Source organism: Schistocerca cancellata, chromosome 9 (assembly GCF_023864275.1).
Source record: "Schistocerca cancellata isolate TAMUIC-IGC-003103 chromosome 9, iqSchCanc2.1, whole genome shotgun sequence".
Classification (NCBI taxonomy): Eukaryota; Metazoa; Arthropoda; class Insecta; order Orthoptera; family Acrididae; genus Schistocerca; species Schistocerca cancellata.
In genome coordinates, this window is record NC_064634.1 from 13179347 (window position 1) to 13199134 (window position 19788).

Genomic DNA, 19788 nt, shown 5'->3' on the forward strand with positions numbered 1-19788 from the left:
CTGATTTCGGAATGTCTGTCTATGATGTAACATAACTGAAATCTTCCCCTATCACAAGGCCTTTTCCAAGTATACCTCATCCTCTTGTGATCCTTGAACAGAGTATTCGCTGTTACTAGCTGAAATGCATTGCAGAACTCAATCAGCCTTTCTCCTCCCTCATTTCTTGTCCCAAGCCCATATTCTCCTGTAACCTTTTCTTCTACTCTTTCCCCAAGAAGAGCATTCCAGTCCCCCACGACTATAATGTTTTCGTCTCCCTTTACATACTGTATCATCCTTTCAATATCCTCATATACTTTCTCTATCTCTTCATCTTCAGCTTCCGACGTCGGCATGTATACCTGAACTATCGTTGTCGGTGTTTGTTTGCTGTCGGTTCTGATGATAACCGTTCACAGTAACACACTCTCTGCCCTACCTTCCTACTCATAACGAATACTACTCCCGTTTTACCGTTTTCCGTTGCTGTTGATATTACCCTATACTCCTCTGACCAGAAATCCTCGTCATCTTTCCATTTCACTTCACTGACCCCCTGCAATGTCTAGATTGAACCTTTCCGTTTCCCTTTTCAAGTTTCCTACCTTCTCTACCACGTTCAGGCTTCTGACATTCCACGCCCCGTCTTGGAAAGTTATCTTTTCATCGGTTATTCATGCTGCGTCCATAGCCGTCCATAACTGCGAAAGTGTTTCCAGTGCCTGGATTTTGTGCACGAACGTCACTCTCGATTGTGTCCCATAAATGTCCGATGGGATTCATGTCGGGAGATGTGGGTGGCCAAATCACTCACTCGAACTCTATAGAATGTTCTTAAAACCAGTCGCGAACAAATGTGGCCCGGTGTCATTGCGCATTGCCATCCATAAAAATTCGATCCTTGCCTTGGAACGTAACGTGGATGGTCTCCAAGTATCCGAACAACAACCATGTCCAGTCAATGATCGGTACATACTTGGACCAGAGGACCCAGCCCGTTCCATGTAAACACAGGCCATGCCATTATGGAGCCAACATCAGGTTGCACATGGCCCTGTTGACAACTTGGATTCACGGCTTCGTGTGATCTGTACGACTCTCGAACCCTACCATCAGCTCTTACCAACTGAAACTGGGATTCATGTGACCAGACTACCATTCCCAGTCGTCTACAGTCCAGCCGGTATGATCTCGAGCCCAGGAGAGGTGCTACAGGGGCTGCCGTGCTGCTGGCAAAGGCGCTCGCATCGGTCGTCTGCTGCCATATTCCGTTATTATTGTTATGTAGTATTCTGCCTAGTGGCGGAGAATTTCTGGTTCCACTGTTCCCTGTCTTCAGCTTCTTCCTTCAGTCTGTTGTATCTCCTTCCATCTTTCATGTCGTCCAGATGTTGAATTATTATTCTTCCTCGTCCTGCGTTTCCTCTGAGTTTCCCTTCGATGACATCATGTATGAGTCCCTCGTGTCTAAGTATATGTCCAATCGAGTTGGCCTTTCTCTGAAGAATTGTACGCAGAATACTTCTCTTCTCTTCTACTCTTCGCAGTACATCGTCATTTTTTATGCGATATGTCCACTTGATATTTTCCATTCTCCTCCAGCACCACATTTCAAAGCTCTCTAAGTATTTTTTTCTCCTTCTTTCTCATGGTCCATCTCTCTGCTCCATACAGTGAAATGCTCCAAATGTAGTAATTTATCAGTTTTTTCCTCAATACCAAACTCAACTTGCTGGTCAGCAGCTTTGGCCATGGTGATTCTTGCTCGGATTTCGTTGGTGCAGTGGGCATCCTTTGTGATAAAACTTCCCACGTACTTTAACTGATTCACATTTTCCAGTTCCCGATTGTCAACAGTTATCTTCAAGTGTTTCTCACGTTTTGATATGTGCTTCACTTTTGATTTTTCGATGTTGATTTCCATGCCGTATTTTCTTCCCGTTTCCACCAAATTGTTCATCATGTGTTGCAGCTGTCTCTGATTTTTGGCGACCACTACCAGGTCGTCTGCATACTTGATAGTGTTGGTGAGACGTCCTCCTACTCTGAAGTTTGCGCATCCTTTCAGCGCTTCTCTCGCCAGCATTTCTCCATACAGGTTGAAGAGACTTGGCGACAGAGAACATCCTTGTCTCACTGCCCTTCCTATTTCCACACTGTTCATTTCTCCATAGTTCAGTAGTACCTTTACCGTTTGTCCCAGGTACAAGTTCCTTATAAGTCTCCGATCTCTCCAGTTGATTCCTATTTCCTTAAGGATGTTGATCAATATATTCCAATTGACTCTCTCAAAGGCCTTTTGCCAGTCTATAAAACAAGAGCAAACTTCTTCGTTAACGGCCAAAACTGTCTCTGACAATATCCTCATGATTCCAATAGCGCCTCTGGTCCGTTTTCCTTTCCTGAAGCCAAACTGGTATTCTCCCATCACTTCTTCAATTTTGTTTTCCAGCCGTCCATTAAAACACCAGATATCGCCGCACTGTTCAATCAAATGGTTCAGAGCCCTATGGGACTTAACTTCTGAGGTTATCAGTCCCCTAGAACTTAGAACTACTTAACCCTAACTAACCTAAGAACATCACACACATCCATGCCCGAGGCAGGATTCGAACCTGCGACCGTGGCGGTGGCGCGGTTCTAGACTGTAGCGCCTAGAACCGCTCGGCCACCCCGGCCGGCATCGCCACACACTGCCCTGACGGATAGGTTCGTCGTACGTCCTACATTGACTTCTGCGGTTACTTCTTTCAGTTTTGGTTGCCTATTACTACTGACAGCTGTACACAAACGCCGCTGCTCTATGTCCTTAAGTGAAGTCCGTCGGCCACTGCGCTGTCCGTGGTGAGAGGTGATGTCTGGAATATGGTGTTCTCCGTACTCTCGATACTGTGGACCTCGGAATATAGAACTACCTAACGATTTCCAGAACGTAATGACCCACGCGCCTGTCTGCAATTACCATTACGCATTACAAGTCTGTTAATTTTCGTCGCGCGACCATAATCACGTCGGAAACCTTTTCACATGAATTGCCTTAGCGCAGATGACAGCTCCGCCTATGCACAGCCATTTTGTACCCTGTATACGCGATACCGCCGCCATCTGTGTACGTGCGTATCACTACCCCATCACTTACATCGCCTCAGTGTAAACCATACTCTTGACGTGTTCCGAAAGGAATTACTCAAGGAGCGTCAAGTCAGACGAATGTGCTGGCCACGCATCAGCTCTTCCTTGTCCTATGCAGCGTTCCTAAAAATCGACATTTAGCTGTGCTCGCACATCAGCACTGAAGTGTGCTGCGGCTCTGCACAGAGTAAGAGACAGACTACCCAACAGTTCTCGGAAGTGTGGTGTGCAGCAGCTGTCAGTAAGCTGCTCCAGCCAACCTAGGTGGCAGCACTGCAGGTCCTAGAAGATGGTTATTCCCAGTTCGCGCCCACATGTTTACGGAGAACTTCTGTTGGTGCGATCTAACAGCAAAGGCATGCGGTTTCTCACGGACCCAGATGTGGCTGTTCTTGCTGTTAAAATAGCCATGTGTTAAGAAGGCCTCATCTGCAAATAAAACATGTGTATGTGTAAGACGAAGGAGTATATAGAGGGGCTACACAAGGGCGATGTACTTGAAGACAATATTATGGAAATGGAAGAGGATGTAGATGATGAAATGGGAGATATGATACTGCGTGAAGAGTTTGACAGAGACCTGAGTCGAAACAAGGTCCCCGGAGTAGACAACATTCCATTACAACTAATGACAGCCTTGGGACAGCCAGTCCTGTACTCTGTATAGTAGAGGAAAAATTGGGCGACGATGACTGTTCGTACCAGCACGACAATGCACCATGTCATAGGGCAGTACCTGTGACGCTGTGATTTGTGGACAGTAACATAAAGAAGGGAAAGCAGAAAGGTGGAAGCAGTATATAGAGGGTCTATACAAGGGCGATGTTCTTGAGGACAATAATTTAGAAATGGAAGAAAATGTAGGTGAAGGTCAAATAGGAGAAGAGTTTCACAGAGCACTGAAAGACCTGAGTCGAAACAAGACCCAGGGAGTAGATAACATTCCATTGGAACTACTGACAGCCTTGGGAGAGCCAGTCCTGACAAAACTCTACCATCTGGTAAGCAAGACGTATGAGACAGGCGAAATACCCTCAGACTTCAAGAAGAATATAATAATTCCAATCCCAAAGAAAGCAGGTGTTTACAGATGTGAAAATTACCGAACTATCAGTTTAATAAGTCACGGCTGCAAAATACTAAAGCGAATTCTTTACAGACGAATGGAAAAACTGATAGAAGCCGACCTCGGGGAAGATCAGTTTGGATTCCGTAGAAATGTTGGAACACGTGAGGCAATACTGACCCTACGACTTATCTTAGAAGAAAGATTAAGGAAAGGCAAACCTATGTTTCTAGCATTTGTAGACTTAGAGAAAGCTTTTGACAATGTTGATTGGAATACTCTCTTTCAAATTCTGAAGGTGGCAGGGGTAAAATACAGGGAGCGAAAGGCTATTTACAATTTGTACAGAAACCAGATGGCAGTTATAAGAGTCGAGGGATGAAACGGAAGCAGTGGCTGGTAAGGGAGTGAGACAGGGTTGTAGCCTATCCCCGATGTTATTCAATCTGTATATTGAGCAAGCAGTAAAGGAAACAAAAGAAGAGTTCGGAGTAGGTATTAAAATCCATGGACAAGAAATAAAAACTTTGAGGTTCACTGATGACATTGGGATTTTGTCAGAGACAGCAAAGGACTTGGAAGAGCAGTTGAACGGAATGGACAGTGTCTTGAAAAGATGGTATAAGATGAACAACAACAAAAGCAAACCGAGGATAATGGAATGTAGTCGAATTAAGTCGGGTGATGCTGAGGGAATTAGATTAGGAAATGAGACACTTAAAGTAGTAAAGGGGTTTTGCTATTTGGGGAGCAAAATAACTGATGATGGTGGAAGTAGAGAGGATATAAAATGTATACTGCAATGGCAAGGAAAGCATTTCTGAAGAAGAAAAATTTGTTAACATCGAGTATAGATTTAAGTGTCAGGAAGTCGTTTCTGAAAGTATTTGTATGGAGTGTAGCCATGTATGAAGGTGAAACGTGGACGATAAATAGTTTAGACAAGAAGAGAATAGAAGCTTTCGAAATGTGGTGCTACAGAAGAATGATGAAGATTAAATGGGTAGATCACATAACTAATGAGGAGGTATTGAATAGGATTGGGGAGAAGAGGAGTTTGTGGCACAACTTGACTAGAAGAAGGGATCGGTTGGTAGAACATGTTCTGAGGCATCAAGGGATCACCAATTTAGTATTGGAGGGCAGCGTGGAGGGTAAAAATCGAAGAGGGAGACCAAGAGATGAATACACTAAGCAGATGCAGAAGGATGTAGGCTGCAGTAGGTACTGGGAGATGAAGAAGCTTGCACAGGATAGAGTAGCATGGAGAGCTGCATCAAACCAGTCTCAGGACTGAAGACAACAACAACATGTGTAAGGTAACAGTATTCACTCTTTGGTGCACAAACTACTACACAAACTGCATTGGATGTGGTAATCTGCTGGTCCTAAGACTCTTTTAAAGATGGTACGCGTGTAAGTTGTACTCCTGCAATACTCCCCAAACAGATACGCGACCTGTTCCCGTAGCATGGGCTGTGATGCTTGAGGTTTCACTGTAAAATCTACGTATCAATTCACCTTCACCATCTGGTGTTCTCACGCCACGCCTGCGACCATCGACATGCTGAGGACGCAAACTCCTTGTTTCTTTTGGTTACCACTGAGTTGCAGCCAAGGTACTGTAATGTGGGTGACTTCCGTTAGAAAACCGATTTTCACAGTTACCAAGAGCTACTATTCCATTTCTCCTCGCTTCATTGTTACACATAATCAAATCAGTGGGCAAGAAAATCTCAATTCAGGAGTAGTAAGATGTACAACACCGAACATAACAGTATTACAACAACACAAGCTGAATGCAACAGTGGTAAGATGCAGGTCACTGTAGACACAGCACTGCCAAACAAGTTGAGTAACAGGACTGGTTCAACACCACAAAATAACGTCGTCACTAGGATCTGCGGGGCAGTCCTCTTGGTAGCGGTCCGCATCATGACCGTGCACATAACTCACAAACGGCGAACCAAAAGTATGTGTTCCTTGACAAAAAATTGTAGTGTTTGTGTGATCGATCATCCCTCAAAGACGGTCAGCGATGTGCTGAAACACACTGTAGACAGAAACTAACTGATTTTATGCCTTTGTTTCTTGTTTGTGGCCCTCCCCCTGCTCCTACGTCTACAGCACTTTCCTGTGGAAACGTCAGATGCAGGTTCCGTTACCGTATGTTGTCATGATCGAGGAGACAGAGATATTTCACGTAAGCGAAAAACAGAGAAAGGGAGTTACTGGCAGCGCAGCAGGTTTCGATAGTCACCAGCAATAGCATTCCAACATTTGAGTTTGCTACCCCTTTGCTGTGATTCGGCAGAGGCTAAAGTACCCGCCTTTCACAGCGCATACTTTTAGCGGTTATTGGTTACTGTTTTAATACTTAGTAAGCATATCGGCATCTGCGCGGTCGCAGTGCTGTAAGGAGACGCGCCCTTACACCCACGCAAGTGCGAGCGCACTAAAGTAGCAGTTCTTCGTAGTCCTCCTCATGACCAACATTCCCATTGTCAAAGTTTAAAATATGTCGCACCTTTTGATTCGTGAATGTATAAGTAAGGAACAAGCTGTCAGAGCTATTTTTGCTATGAAATGGTATGTACTGGTTCTGACACTTCGTTCGATTTTACTCTTTCTTGTTAACATTACCTGTTTTTAAAAAAAATGTATAACTAATTGTTTGTCATATTGGTTATACCAGGAAATCTGGTGATTGGCAGATCCCGAAACATGTCATTTGGAATAATTTCACTTCATACTCGCCTCTTACGTTGCCTATTCAGTGGTGGACATAACACAGGGTGTTACAAAAAGGTACGGCCAAACTTTCAGGAAACATTCCTCACACACAAAGAAAGAAAATATGTTATGTGGCTATGTGTCCGGAAACGCTTACTTTCCATGTTAGAGCTCATTTTATTACTTCTCTTCAAATCACATTAATCATGGAATGGAAACACACAGCAACGGAACGTATCAGCGTGACTTCAAACACTTTGTTACAGGAAATGTTCAAAATGTCCTCTGTTAGCGAGGATACATGCATCCACCGTCCGTCGCATGGAATCCCTGATGCGCTGATGCAGCCGTGGAGAATGGCGTATTGTATCACAGCCGTCCACAATACGAGCACGAATAGTCTCTACATTTGGTACCGGGGTTGCGTAGACAAGAGCTTTCAAATGCCCCCATAAATGAAAGTCAAGAGTGTTGACGTCAGGAGAGCGTGGAGGCCACGGAATTGGTCCTCCTCTACCAATCCATCGGTCACCGAATCCGTTGTTGAGAAGCGTACGAACACTTCGACTGAAATGTGCAGGAGCTCCATCGTGCATGAACCACATGTTGCGTCGTACTTGTAAAGGCACATGTTCTAGCAGCACAGGTGGAGTATCCCGTATGAAATCATGGCGGTGAATCGAGGAAGTACAGTACATACTGACAAAACTAAAATAAGCTCTAACATGGAAATTAAGCGTTTCCGGAAACATGTCCACATAACATCTTTTCTTTATTTGTGTGTGAGGAATGATTCCTGAAAGTTTGGCCGTACCTTTTTGTAACACCCTGTATATATAAGGTGGACCTCATCTGTGAATAGGACGGGTGACAAAAATCATGGAATCGTGGTTGCCTGCTGAAGAAACCAGTGACAAAACTGTGTCAGATGTGGAAAGTCTGTTGCTATTCAGCCCTGAACACGCTGTAAGTGATAAGGCTAGTAACAATTGTCATGGAGAACGTCTCACACGGTCGTCTGGCGTACCCTGTACTGGTGGGCCAACTGCCTGGTACTGAGACGGCGGTCGCCTTATACAGTGTTAATCACATTTTCCTCCAATTCTGGTGTCCTTCATGATTTCCTGCTTCCTGAAACGACCTTGTCGTAGACAAAGGGCGAAACGCTGTTGCAAACATTGAGTACTTGGTTGTTGCCTGCTGGGATACGTCTCCTGATACAACCTAGTTGCCTATCGTCCCTTGCCATTTGCCTATCCGTAAGTAAAAAAAAATGTCAGCAAGCTCTCGATTCGAATACAGAACCACTGTGTACAACGCTGTATCACATCCACTACAATGTGAGTCAGCAATAGAAATGAATCGGACACAAAATTAGGAACTATTATGGCAGGAGATGGCGCTAGTGTATGAGGAACAATACCACCCTCTAGGAGGAAACCATGCGTACTGTAACTGTGGCTGTATGGTACAGTGCGCATTAGACCACAGTCTCTGTAACGAAGTATGGTTGAATAAATTGTTTCTAGCAATATATATATATACAGGGTGTTTCAAAAATGACCGGTATATTTGAAACGGCAATAAAAACTAAACGAGCAGCGATAGAAATACACCGTTTGTTGCAATATGCTTGGGACAACAGTACATTTTCAGGCGGACAAACTTTCGAAATTACAGTAGTTACAATTTTCAACAACAGATGGCGCTGCGGTCTGGGAAACTCTATAGTACGATATTTTCCACATATCCACCATGCGTAGCAATAATATGGCGCAGTCTCTGAATGAAATTACCCGAAACCTTCGACAACGTGTCTGGCGGAATGGCTTCACATGCAGATGAGATGTACTGCTTCAGCTGTTCAATTGTTTCTGGATTCTGGCTGTACACCTGGTCTTTCAAGTGTCCCCACAGAAAGAAGTCACAGGGGTTCATGTCTGGCGAATAGGGAGGCCAATCCACGCCGCCTCCTGTATGTTTCGGATAGCCCAAAGCAATCACACGATCATAGAAATATTCATTCAGGAAATTAAAGACGTCGGCCGTGCGATGTGGCCGGGCACCATCTTGCATAAACCACGAGGTGTTCGCAGTGGCGTCTAAGGCAGTTTGTACCGCCACAAATTCACGAAGAATGTCCAGATAGCGTGATGCAGTAATCGTTTCGGATCTGAAAAATGGGCCAATGATTCCTTTGGAAGAAATGGCGGCCCGGACCAGTACTTTTTGAGGATGCAGGGACGATGGGACTGCAACATGGGGCTTTTCGGTTCCCCATATGCGCCAGTTCTGTTTATTGATGAAGTCGTCCAGGTAAAAATAAGCTTCGTCAGTAAACCAAATGCTGCCCACATGCATATCGCCGTCATCAATCCTGTGCACTATATCGTTAGCGAATGTCTCTCGTGCAGCAATGGTAGCGGCGCTGAGGGGTTGTCGCGTTTGAATTTTGTACGGATAGAGGTGTAAACTCTGGCGCACGAGACGATACGTGGACGTTGGCGTCATTTGGACCACAGCTGCAACACGGCGAACGGAAACCCGAGGCCGCTGTCGGATCATCTGCTGCACTAGCTGCGCGTTGCCCTCTGTGGTTGCCGTACGCGGTCGCCCTACCTTTCCGGCACGTTCATCCGTCACGTTCCCAGTCCGTTGAAATTTTCCAAACAGATCCTTTATTGTATCGCTTTTCGGTCCTTTGGTTACATTAAACCTCCGTTGAAAACTTCGTCTTGTTGCAACAACACTGTGTTCTAGGCGGTGGAATTCCAACACCAGAAAAATCCTCTGTTCTAAGGAATAAACCATGTTGTCTACAGCACACTTGCACGTTGTGAACAGCACACGCTTACAGCAGAAAGACGACGTACAGAATGGCGCACCCACAGACTGCGTTGTCTTCTATAGCTTTCACATCTCTTGCAGCGCCATCTGTTGTTGAAAATTGTAACTACTGTAATTTCGAAAGTTTGTCCGCCTGAAAATGTACTGTTGTCCCAAGCATATTGCAACAAACGGTGTATTTCTATCGCTGCTCGTTTAGTTTTTATTGCCGTTTCAAATATACTGGTCATTTTTGAAACACCCTGTATATATATATATATATTATTATTATTATTATTGGTGTTTTGCCCTTAAAGAGCGCATTTGGACTAAACTACATGGCCAGTTCCTTTTGCTGCCTTCCTTGCTGCCCAAACTTCCCTCATTCGCTCGCTGTGTTTCTGTTTCCGGTCCTCTGTCCATGCTTCTTGTCGGCTTCGTGTCTTCGGCTTCATCTTGATTGCCTTTTTGGTTGCCCATATTTCTTTCATCTTCTGGCTGTGATCTTGCTTTCGTTCTTCGGTCCATTTTATGCCTGTTCGTTTGTCGCATTGTATCTCATGTAGTTTACTTTTCTTAATGATGTTTCTGAACTTTATTCTGTCGTTTATTGTGTCTGCTGTTATGTTGAGCTGGTTCAGGTCGTTTTCTACCTCTGCCACCCATTTGTTGTTTCTAGTGGTTACCCAGTCAAAGATCTGTTTGGTCAGCCTGTGTGATGGCATTCTGTATAGGTGTCCATAGAATTGTAGTCTGCGTTTTCTAATCTTTTCTGTGATTGTCTCCGTATGTTTGTACAGTTCCTCTGTAGGTTTCTTGATCCATATTCCATTGTTGTTAGTTGCGCCAAATATTTTCCTAAGTATTTTCCGTTCTACTTTTTCTAATTGTCTGATACGTGTATGCCCTCGGATTAGTGTGGTCTCTGCTGCATATAGTGCCTCGGGGAGCACCACCGTGTCGTAATGGCGTAATTTGGCTTTTTGTGAGATAGACTTCTTGTTGTAATGATTCCACACTACTTTGTATGCCTTGTCCAGTTTAGTCTTTCTTTCTTCATTTGAGTCTCTGTTATGTCCACTCATTTGTAGTGTTTCACCGAGGTATTTGAAGTTTGCTGTTTTGTAAATCGTGCCATACTTTGTGTTCAGAGATGAGAGTTTCTTTGTGCTCATAAACTGTGTCTTTTCGTAAGAGATCTGTAGTCCAGTTTTGGAAGCGATTTCGTGCAGTTTTTCAATAGCGTCTTTTGTTTCCTTTATACCTTTCGTGACAATCGCCAAATCATCTGCAAAAGCCAGGCATTTAATCTGTAGGTTTCCTAATGTTATCCCCTGTTGTGATGTTTCCCATTCTTTTATGACCTTATCTAACACCAGATTGAAAAGGAGAGGTGAGAGGCCATCGCCTTGTCGGACACCTGTGCGAATTTCGAAGGGCTCTGATAGTTCCCCACAGAACTTTACTTTGGAGGTCGTGTTGGTTAAAGTTTGCTCTATGATAGCTCGTGTTTTGTTGTCTACTTTGTATTCTGCTAGAATTTTGAAGAGAGTTTTCCGGTCGATAGAGTCGTACGCCTTTTTGAAGTCAACAAAGGTAATGATCAGGTTCTGTTTGTGTTGTAAAATCATTTTCAGATTCCAAATTTGTTCCGCACAAGACCGCCCTTTACGGAAGCCTGCTTGGTATTCCCCAATCAAGTGGTCGGTTTGGCATTCTAGTCTGTTCAGTAAAGCTTTAGAGAGGATCTTGTATGTGACCGGTAGTAGGGATATTCCTCTGTAGTTGTTCGGGTTAGTCTTGTCACCTTTTTTGTGTAGTCGGTGTATCAGGGCAGTTTTCCAGTCGTCAGGAATTTTCATGGTTTTCCAGATGTCTTCCAAGATCCTGTGGATGTCTTTGGTGAGTTCTGGGTCTTGTAACTTCCAGATTTCCGCGATGATGCCATCTTCTCCTGGTGCTCTACGATTCTTGAGTGACTTTATTATTTCTTTAACTTCTTCTAGAGTTGGAGGTTCACTATCTGGATTGTATGTGCTCGTTTCTGTCATCATTTCTTCCATGGGGGGGTCCGTGTTGAGCAGTTTTTCAAAGTACTTTGCCAGAATCTCACAATTGTTTTTGGTATTGGTTTCTAGGGTTCCATCCGGTCTTCTGAAGCACAAGTTGGGTGGCTGATATCCAGTCATATTTTCTCTGAACGTTCTGTAGAAGTTTCTTGTATTGTTCTTCATGAAGTCCGATTCGATCTCTGTCAGTCGCCGTTTGTCATACTGTCGTTTTTCACTGCGAATGATTTTGCTTGATTGCTTCTGTGTTTTCAAGAAGTTCATCCAATTCTCTTGGGATTTATGGCAACTAAATTTTTTCCATGCACTGATTCGTTGGTCAATAGCTTGGTCACATGTGTGGTTCCACCAACGGTGTTTCCGTGTTCGTGGTGCTTGTGCTAGTTTCATGGCCTCTCGGATTCTTCGTGAAAGTTGTGTCCAGTCTGTCGTTTTCTCCATTTTAATTTTGTGTAATATTTGTGTCTGGTTTAAAGTAACGTATTCTGGATCTGGTCTAACAATTTTGTTCTTCTGGAGCTTTTTCTTGGGCAAAAGACGAATCCTGATCTGTAGTAGGTGGTGGTCTGAGTCGAAGTAGCCTTTACGGGTGTCTATGTTCAAAATTTCTTTTTGTGAGTCTTTCTAGAGTACAAACTCTAGGGACTGATCGATGATATTATATATATTATATATATATATATAATCATCGATCAGTCCCTAGAGTTTGTACACGCTGGAAAAAAATTACCCTATATATATATATATATATATAGGGTAATTTTTTTCCAGCGTGTACAAACTCTAGGGACTGATCGATGATTATATATATAATATATATAATATCATCGATCAGTCCCTAGAGTTTGTACTTGTCACATCAGTATATACATATATTCTGATGTGATAAGTCATGGGGCAGCGATATGCACATCTACAGATGGCCATAGGATCACATACACGTGTTATAAAAGGACAATCCATTGGCGGAGCCATTCTACGCCAACTTGTGGAAAACTTCCTGTATCCTGAGATTCTCCAAACCCAACGAGCCGCAATCGACCTCCATCCACCTCTTCCTATCGTCCTGTGTGTCTCCCCTCAGTGTTCTGCAAGCTCTTGAAATCCATCCTTACCCAGCACATCCATCACCACCTCCACCGACATCACCTCCTCCCCAACACCCAATGCAGCTTCTCTGTCAACGACCAACTTCTATGCCCCACTCATATCCCCTCCCTCCAGCTTAACTGAAAAGGCCTACGACCGCGTATGGCATCCCGGACTCCTGTTTAAACTCCAGGCCTAAGCTCCTCCTGTCAACTATGTCCGTCTGATTGCCTCCTTCCTCTCCCACCGCCCCTCCTACATTACCATCGATGACGCTGATTCCCACATCCTCTATCCCTCCGTGGGTGGACCACAGGGCTTTGTCCTCTCTACCTCCTGTACGTAGCCAATATGCCCCCAACCCTCCCCCCCCCCCCTCCAGTCCACCTCCTGCAGTATGCCAACAACACTACTTTCCTTGCCATCGCTCCTACCCTTCAACGGTCTCAACGCCTTCTCCAGAATCACCTTGACCGTTTTGCATATGGCGGAAACAGTGGCTCCTCAAAATCAATCCTTCCAAGACCCAGGCAATCATCATAGGTCGTACCACTCAATCCTACTGGCTCCTTGATTTTTCCCTTACCATCTGCTCCCGTTCTGTCAGCCTCTCCTCCACCCTCACCTACCTTGGACTCACCATTGACCGTCACTTCACCTGGATCGCTCATCTCTGCTCTATCCAATCCACAGCCCACAACTGCATCTGTCTACTTCTCTCTGGCCAGACATCGGGATAGAAACCCTCTACCATCCTCCACCCCTACAAATCCTTACATCCATTCCTCTGTTACGCCAGTCCCACCTGGATATCCGCCCCCCCTCCCTGTAAATTCTACGTCCCTCCAGATCCTCGAGCCCCATGCACTCCACCTTGCCATCTGTATATGCCTACCGTCCCCCATGCGGATCCGCTACGACCTGATTCCTTTCCCCAATCTGCTCCTTTTCCTCGAACATATCCGAGTCCTCTACACCTCCCACCGACTTGATCCCCCCTATCCTACCCCCCACTCGCTGCCGTGCCTTCACTGTTGTGTCCCCCCTACCCTCCACCTCCACACCCTTCATCTCCTCTCCCATGGAGGCTTCCATCAACTCCCCCTTCAGGATAAAGACCTCTCTCCCTCCATTTATCCCTCCTATCTACTCCGATCCTCACCTCCCCCTCCCTCCCTCTGTCCTTTTCCTTGGCGCCCTCCCCCCTTCCATCCTGTTGCCTTTCTTTTCCTTGGTTCAAATGGCTCTGAGCACTATGGGACTTAACATCTATGGTCATCAGTCCCCTAGAACTTAGAACTACTTAAACCTAACTAACCTAAGGACAGCACACAACACCCAGCCATCACGAGGCAGAGAAAATTCCTGACCCTGCCGGGAATCGAACCTGGGAACCCGGGTGTGGGAAGCGAGAACGCTGCCGCACGACCACGAGATGCGGGCTTTTTCCCTACCTACCTTCTCTTTGACTCCTTTCTCTCCCCCAAGTCCTTTTGCTTTCCCCTCCGCTGCCTTCCCCACTCCTCCTCGCATCTGCCCTGTCCCCCCTTTTTCTGTGTCCTCTCCCTCCATCGGTTCCATCCTTTTTTTGCTTTTTCTCTTCTCCCCCTTTTTCGCCCCCTCATCTGTCTGGATTCTCCCCCTTCCCCATATGCCTTCGTACTCTATAGTGCAGTGTTTCCGTGAGTGTTCAGTGTTGTGTGTCCCCCTTTTTAAGTGTTGCGAACAGCCACCATACTGTCGCTACATGTGTTTTTAACTGTTACAAACAGAAACCAGACTGTCGCCATGTTTTTCTAATTGTGCCTGTCCCTTTAGTATGTGTTTTAATCAGCATCACCAACCCACTGCTTTCATATTTCTTTCCAACTTTTTCGCCATGTTCCAGTTTTTAACAGTCGCCGTTTTACCGCCTGCATTTCTTGTTATGATATCTCCTCATTCCGTTTTTTATTTTTTTTTTAACTTTTCTGTAGGCTGCAGAGCGGCGTATTATGCTGCTGTCAGCCCCCCCCCCCCCAGCCTCTGCCGTGAGGGGGCGGGGATAGAAATTCAATAAAGGAAAAAAAAGCGGAGCCATCATTTGTACCCAAATGATCCATGTGAAAAGGTTTCTGACGTCATTACAGGCACTCGAGGGGAACTAACAGACTTTGAACGTGGAATGGTAGTTGGAGCTAGACGCGTGGGATATTCTATTTCGGAAGTAGTTAGGTAATTTAATATTTGTTGGAAACCGTTTTCAGCCAAAGAGCAATAGGATTTTCATGGATGGGGGCCACAGTTGTTCGCGAGTGGTTTTAAGAACATTCTGAACAGTTCGAGCGAGTGATTTATCCGTCCAGATCGCATGACATGAATCCCATCGAACATTTGTGGGACATAATCGGGAGGTCAGTTCTTGCACAAAATCCTGCACAGGCGACACACTCGAAATTACAGACGGCTTTGGAGGCAGCAGCACTCAATGTTTCTGAAGGGAAAGTCCAACAACTCGAGTCCACGCCACATCGAGTTCGTGCATCATGACGGCCGAAAGAAGGTCCGACACGATATTAGGAGGTAGCCAATGACTTTTCTCACCTCAGTATATATAAACAAGCCAGCCACAAACTATCTGCAGGTTCAACATTTCAATGACATAAAGGCCAGTACTTTTTAGCCATTTCATAATTCCACAGTTATCTGATAGAAATACACGAAAGGATTTCCGAAGATAATCAAGAGAAGTCGTTTACAGGTATCGTTGTTTGGTTTACTGCCCTACGTTAAAGAAATCGCATGTGCTCCCAAAATTTCTAGGGCACAGTTATGCAGTCAGAGGCATGATAGTTTACAGTGCATTAAATGTTATTCTCATCATATAATGTGATTTCGTAATGAGACGCACGCCTGAAGACGTTTCATCCTGATGCAGTTCATCGGTATGTTTCCTAAAAGGTAATTTTTCTGTTCGGTTTTCGCAGATCCACTGGGTGTGAGCTGATAAATGGACTAATATTGTGTCTGTTCATCCCGAGTCCGAGTCAGGAGTCCACAGTCTGATATTTCTCCAAGTACATTACAGCACAGAGCAGACCCCCAACAGAATGACCGAGGTTGTGTTACGAAAGTAAAGTAGCTATTAGCACGGATGTTAGTTGAAAGTTACTGTGCTTCATTGGGCATAACCCTCTTGTAATTGAGACGACTTTCCCATTCTGTGAGTTGAAAACCAAATCGTACCGTTTCATTCCCGGAAAGATAAAACAATGTTAACTGACAATAATATCCAAAGTCCTTAAGCGGTCAAAGATGACGATTTCTTAAAGTAAACTGATGTGTTGTGTATCGCACGGCATGCTGTAACCTTCATGCCCCACGTCTGTGTCCTCAGGGCTTCAAGATTACGGTGAAGGATACGAACAACCATCCGCCAGAGTTCGACAAATCCAGCTACCCGTTCGAGCTACCCATGCCGCTGCCTTCAGACATCGATCTCTCTTGCCTTGTGGACGTGATCAAGGTGACGGACATCGACTTCAGCAATTCGGACATCACCATCGAGTTCGACGAAGATGGAGCCAAACTGTTCCGTGGAGAAGCGACCTACCTGGGAAGCAGGAACTACGAGATTCACGTGTACAGCACGACGGCTATCGAACTCAAGGAGACCACAACCTTCACGATGACAGCAAAGGTAGGCTATTGTCTACTAATAACACCACATGTGGCCTGATAGGGGGACAATGATCTTCAACGTGACTACGCAGCAAGTTGCAGCAGCAGCACAGTCTAGAAATGTTCGGAGACACTACCTTCTCAGCAGACCCGTTTCTCTCTGTGCGCCTTCTTCTGACCGCACGGCTCTGTCGTAGGCCCACCGTAGTTCCTCCTGTACGTAAACGATCTGCAATGTAATACACGACAAGCAGAATCAGCTCTTTTTGCGGATGACACTGGTTTTGTAATAAATCCAATAGTACGTACAGCAACAGAGGAAATTGTAAAAAATATTCTTAAAAGGATCATTGATTTTTTTTTGCGAAAAGTCTGTCTCAATTTCAAAAAGACACAAGATATTCAGTTCTTTCCATCTAGAGGTATTACACCAATGGTAAGTGTAACACATGGTGAGGAAATAACAAACAGGGTGGAACCTACAAAATTCTTAAGTGTCCATACCGATGAGAATTTAAATTGGAAAAAAGCACATTTTGGAACTCCTAAAACAACTTAGTTCATCCACATTTGCGCTTAGAATCATTGCAAATCTTGGGGAGAGACAAATCAATAAGCTGAGATATTTTGTTTCATTCAGTACTCTCAAATGGACAATATTCTGGGGACACTCATCTTTAAGAAAGAGAGTATTCATTTTTCAAAAAAGTGCTTTAAAAGTAATATGTGGTGCTCACTCACGATCATTTTATGGACATCTTTGTAAGGAGCTGGGCATTTTGACTATCGCTTCATTACTTACTTACTCACTGGTCATACCGGACTCGGGAGTCCATTACCGCAGCAACATATTTTCGCCACCTGTCCCTGCCTTCTGCTATTTCCTTCCATTCACTTTCAATACCTAGGCTCCTTAAATCAGTTTTCACATTGACCTCCCATCTACGCCTCGGTCTCCCCACAGGACGTTTTCCCTCTAGGTGCCCTACCAGTACTCTGCGCGCTGCCCTGCCCTCATCCATTCGAGACACGTGACCCGCCCATCGCAGCCTACGTGATTTAATAATACTGATTATGTCAGGGCTTGAATAGAGTTCGTGAACCTCTTCGTTATGCAGTTTTCGCCACTATCGCTTCATAGTATATTTATTCCCTCATGATGTACATAATAACACTACCAGAAAATGACATTCGTTACTCCACATTAAAGTTGTCTTTAGCACAAAAAGAGGTGCACAAAAGTTTACTCAGCGATATAAAATGCTTGACAGGAAGCGAATTAAAATTTGAAAACAAACTGATAAAGTTTCTACTCGAGAACTGTTTCTATTCTGCAGAAGAATTTCTATTATTTTAATTTTTAAAGGTGATGGATAGAAATTGCTAACTCACATCTCCATAATTTGAAAAAAGTAAGCCGGCCGTTGGTAGGCGAGCGGTTCTAGGCGCTTCAGTCTGGAACCGCGCGACCACTACGGTCGCAGGTTCGAATCCTGCCTCGGGCATGAATGTGTGTGATGTTCATAGGTTAGTTAGGTTTAAGTAGTTCTAAGTTCTAGGGGACTGATGACCTCAGAAGTTAAGTCCCATAGTGCTATGCGCCTTTTATTTACTTTTTTCAAAAAACAAAAAAAAAGACTCATAAATTTTCAGCATGTAGCCATATTTACAAACTAATGTGTGATGTGACTGTAAAATGGCTTGTTCACATCATTATGATTTAAAGTGCAAACGATCCACGGAATACGAAAGTAACTAAGCAGAGTGTGGTAAGACACAGTAGTTGTAGTTCTCTCCGATAATTCACAGAGAACATTACGACAGCCTCTCAACGGTAGGAATAAGTGCACTCTTTCCAGCAGTCCCATTTCTCACAAACGTCAGGAACTTGTAGGAACTGTTCCGGAGTGAACTGCATCTGTTTGCGTTCTTAGTGAGGACAAATAGTATGTCTTCCAACGGAAGGCCTGCAGCACACGTTTGTGAGTTCGCGCGGGGAACATGTGTCTTTGGCCCTGGAGCCCCTCTGTCCATTGAAGAGCACAGCGTACGAGAAGCTGACGACAATACAACATGATAGGTCCAGGTAACGCGAGAAGAAACCTTGCACGCCTGCGGGAAACTCGTTCCCACCCACGTGCCTGTATCTACGGACAACCAATTATTTCGTATTTTAGTGTTCAAACAGTTGCCCAGTTATCTGCTGTCCTCATTATGGCGACTGATAGTTCATATGAATGTCTGTGGTGTCTGTTTTAAGGCGATAGTCAATTTACAGCAGCGTCAGTGAGAATATCTTAAATACTTTTCCAGAATCGTCAAATTATTTTTGTTTTACTGTCATTCACATTCCTCCTACTGGTGGCGAACTGGCTTCGGCCAAGTTAGCAGTTTTTCATCATCGGATTGTGCAGTATTTCTACAGTAACACAAAGTAACTTATGACGTTAGTAATAGATGGTGATACGTATGACAAAATGACGGGACGGGATGTAAACTCTCTTTATTATGAGGATTCTGCAAGAGGCGATCAAAAAGTTTCCTTGCTAAGGCCGTAAAGTCCAGAATAGGTTTGCCAATCAGGCAAAATCGCCAGGAGCATTCAGGCAATCGAGCCACCGACGCACCGGGTTGAGGATACCAGTTTGGTAAAAGACTGTATCCTGCTGCGCACAGAAGTCCGAGAGTGCCTGCCACACATCCTCTCTGGAAGGAATCGTCGACCCCTCAAAGCCTTTTCTAAGGGACCGAATGCGTGAAATTCGCGTAGGGAGAGATACGAACTTTTGGGCGAGTGCTCCAATGTCTCCCACTTCAGTTGGCGTAATTTCTGCATTACGACATTTGCCGTCTTGGGCTGTGCGGTATCATGGATCAGCAGCATCCCTTGTCAAAGTTTTCGCGGACATATCGCTTTAATTGAGGCGTTATGCGGTACCATTCCCAGTGATGGAGACTCCAGGTTCCTTCAGATCAGGAAGCTTTGGGCTTTGGCTTTGGCTCACAGAACGGGATGAGCGTCACCTTTCCAGCCCTTGAACCTCTTGGGACGGCCGGCCGCGGTGGTCTAGCGGTTCTGGCGCTGCAGTCCGGAGCCGCGGGACTGCTACGGTCGCAGGTTCGAATCCTGCCTCGGGCATGGGTGTGTGTGATGTCCTTAGGTTAGTTGGGTTTAAGTAGTTCTAAGTTCTAGGGGACTTATGACCTAAGCTGTTGAGTCCCATAGTGTTC

General features: G+C 44.9%; 1 protein-coding gene across 25 annotated transcripts in view; it reads left to right on the forward strand.

The window, feature by feature from the left end:
* LOC126101588 (mucin-3A-like) overlaps positions 1–19788 on the forward strand; it is a 400051-nt gene that overhangs the window by 105712 nt on the left and 274551 nt on the right. For all 25 annotated transcript variants that reach the window (XM_049912245.1, XM_049912250.1, XM_049912247.1 and 22 more), the window contains exon 4: positions 16274–16576. In XM_049912245.1, coding sequence (XP_049768202.1) covers positions 16274–16576 — 303 coding nt within the window. The remainder of the gene's footprint in view (positions 1–16273; positions 16577–19788) is intronic.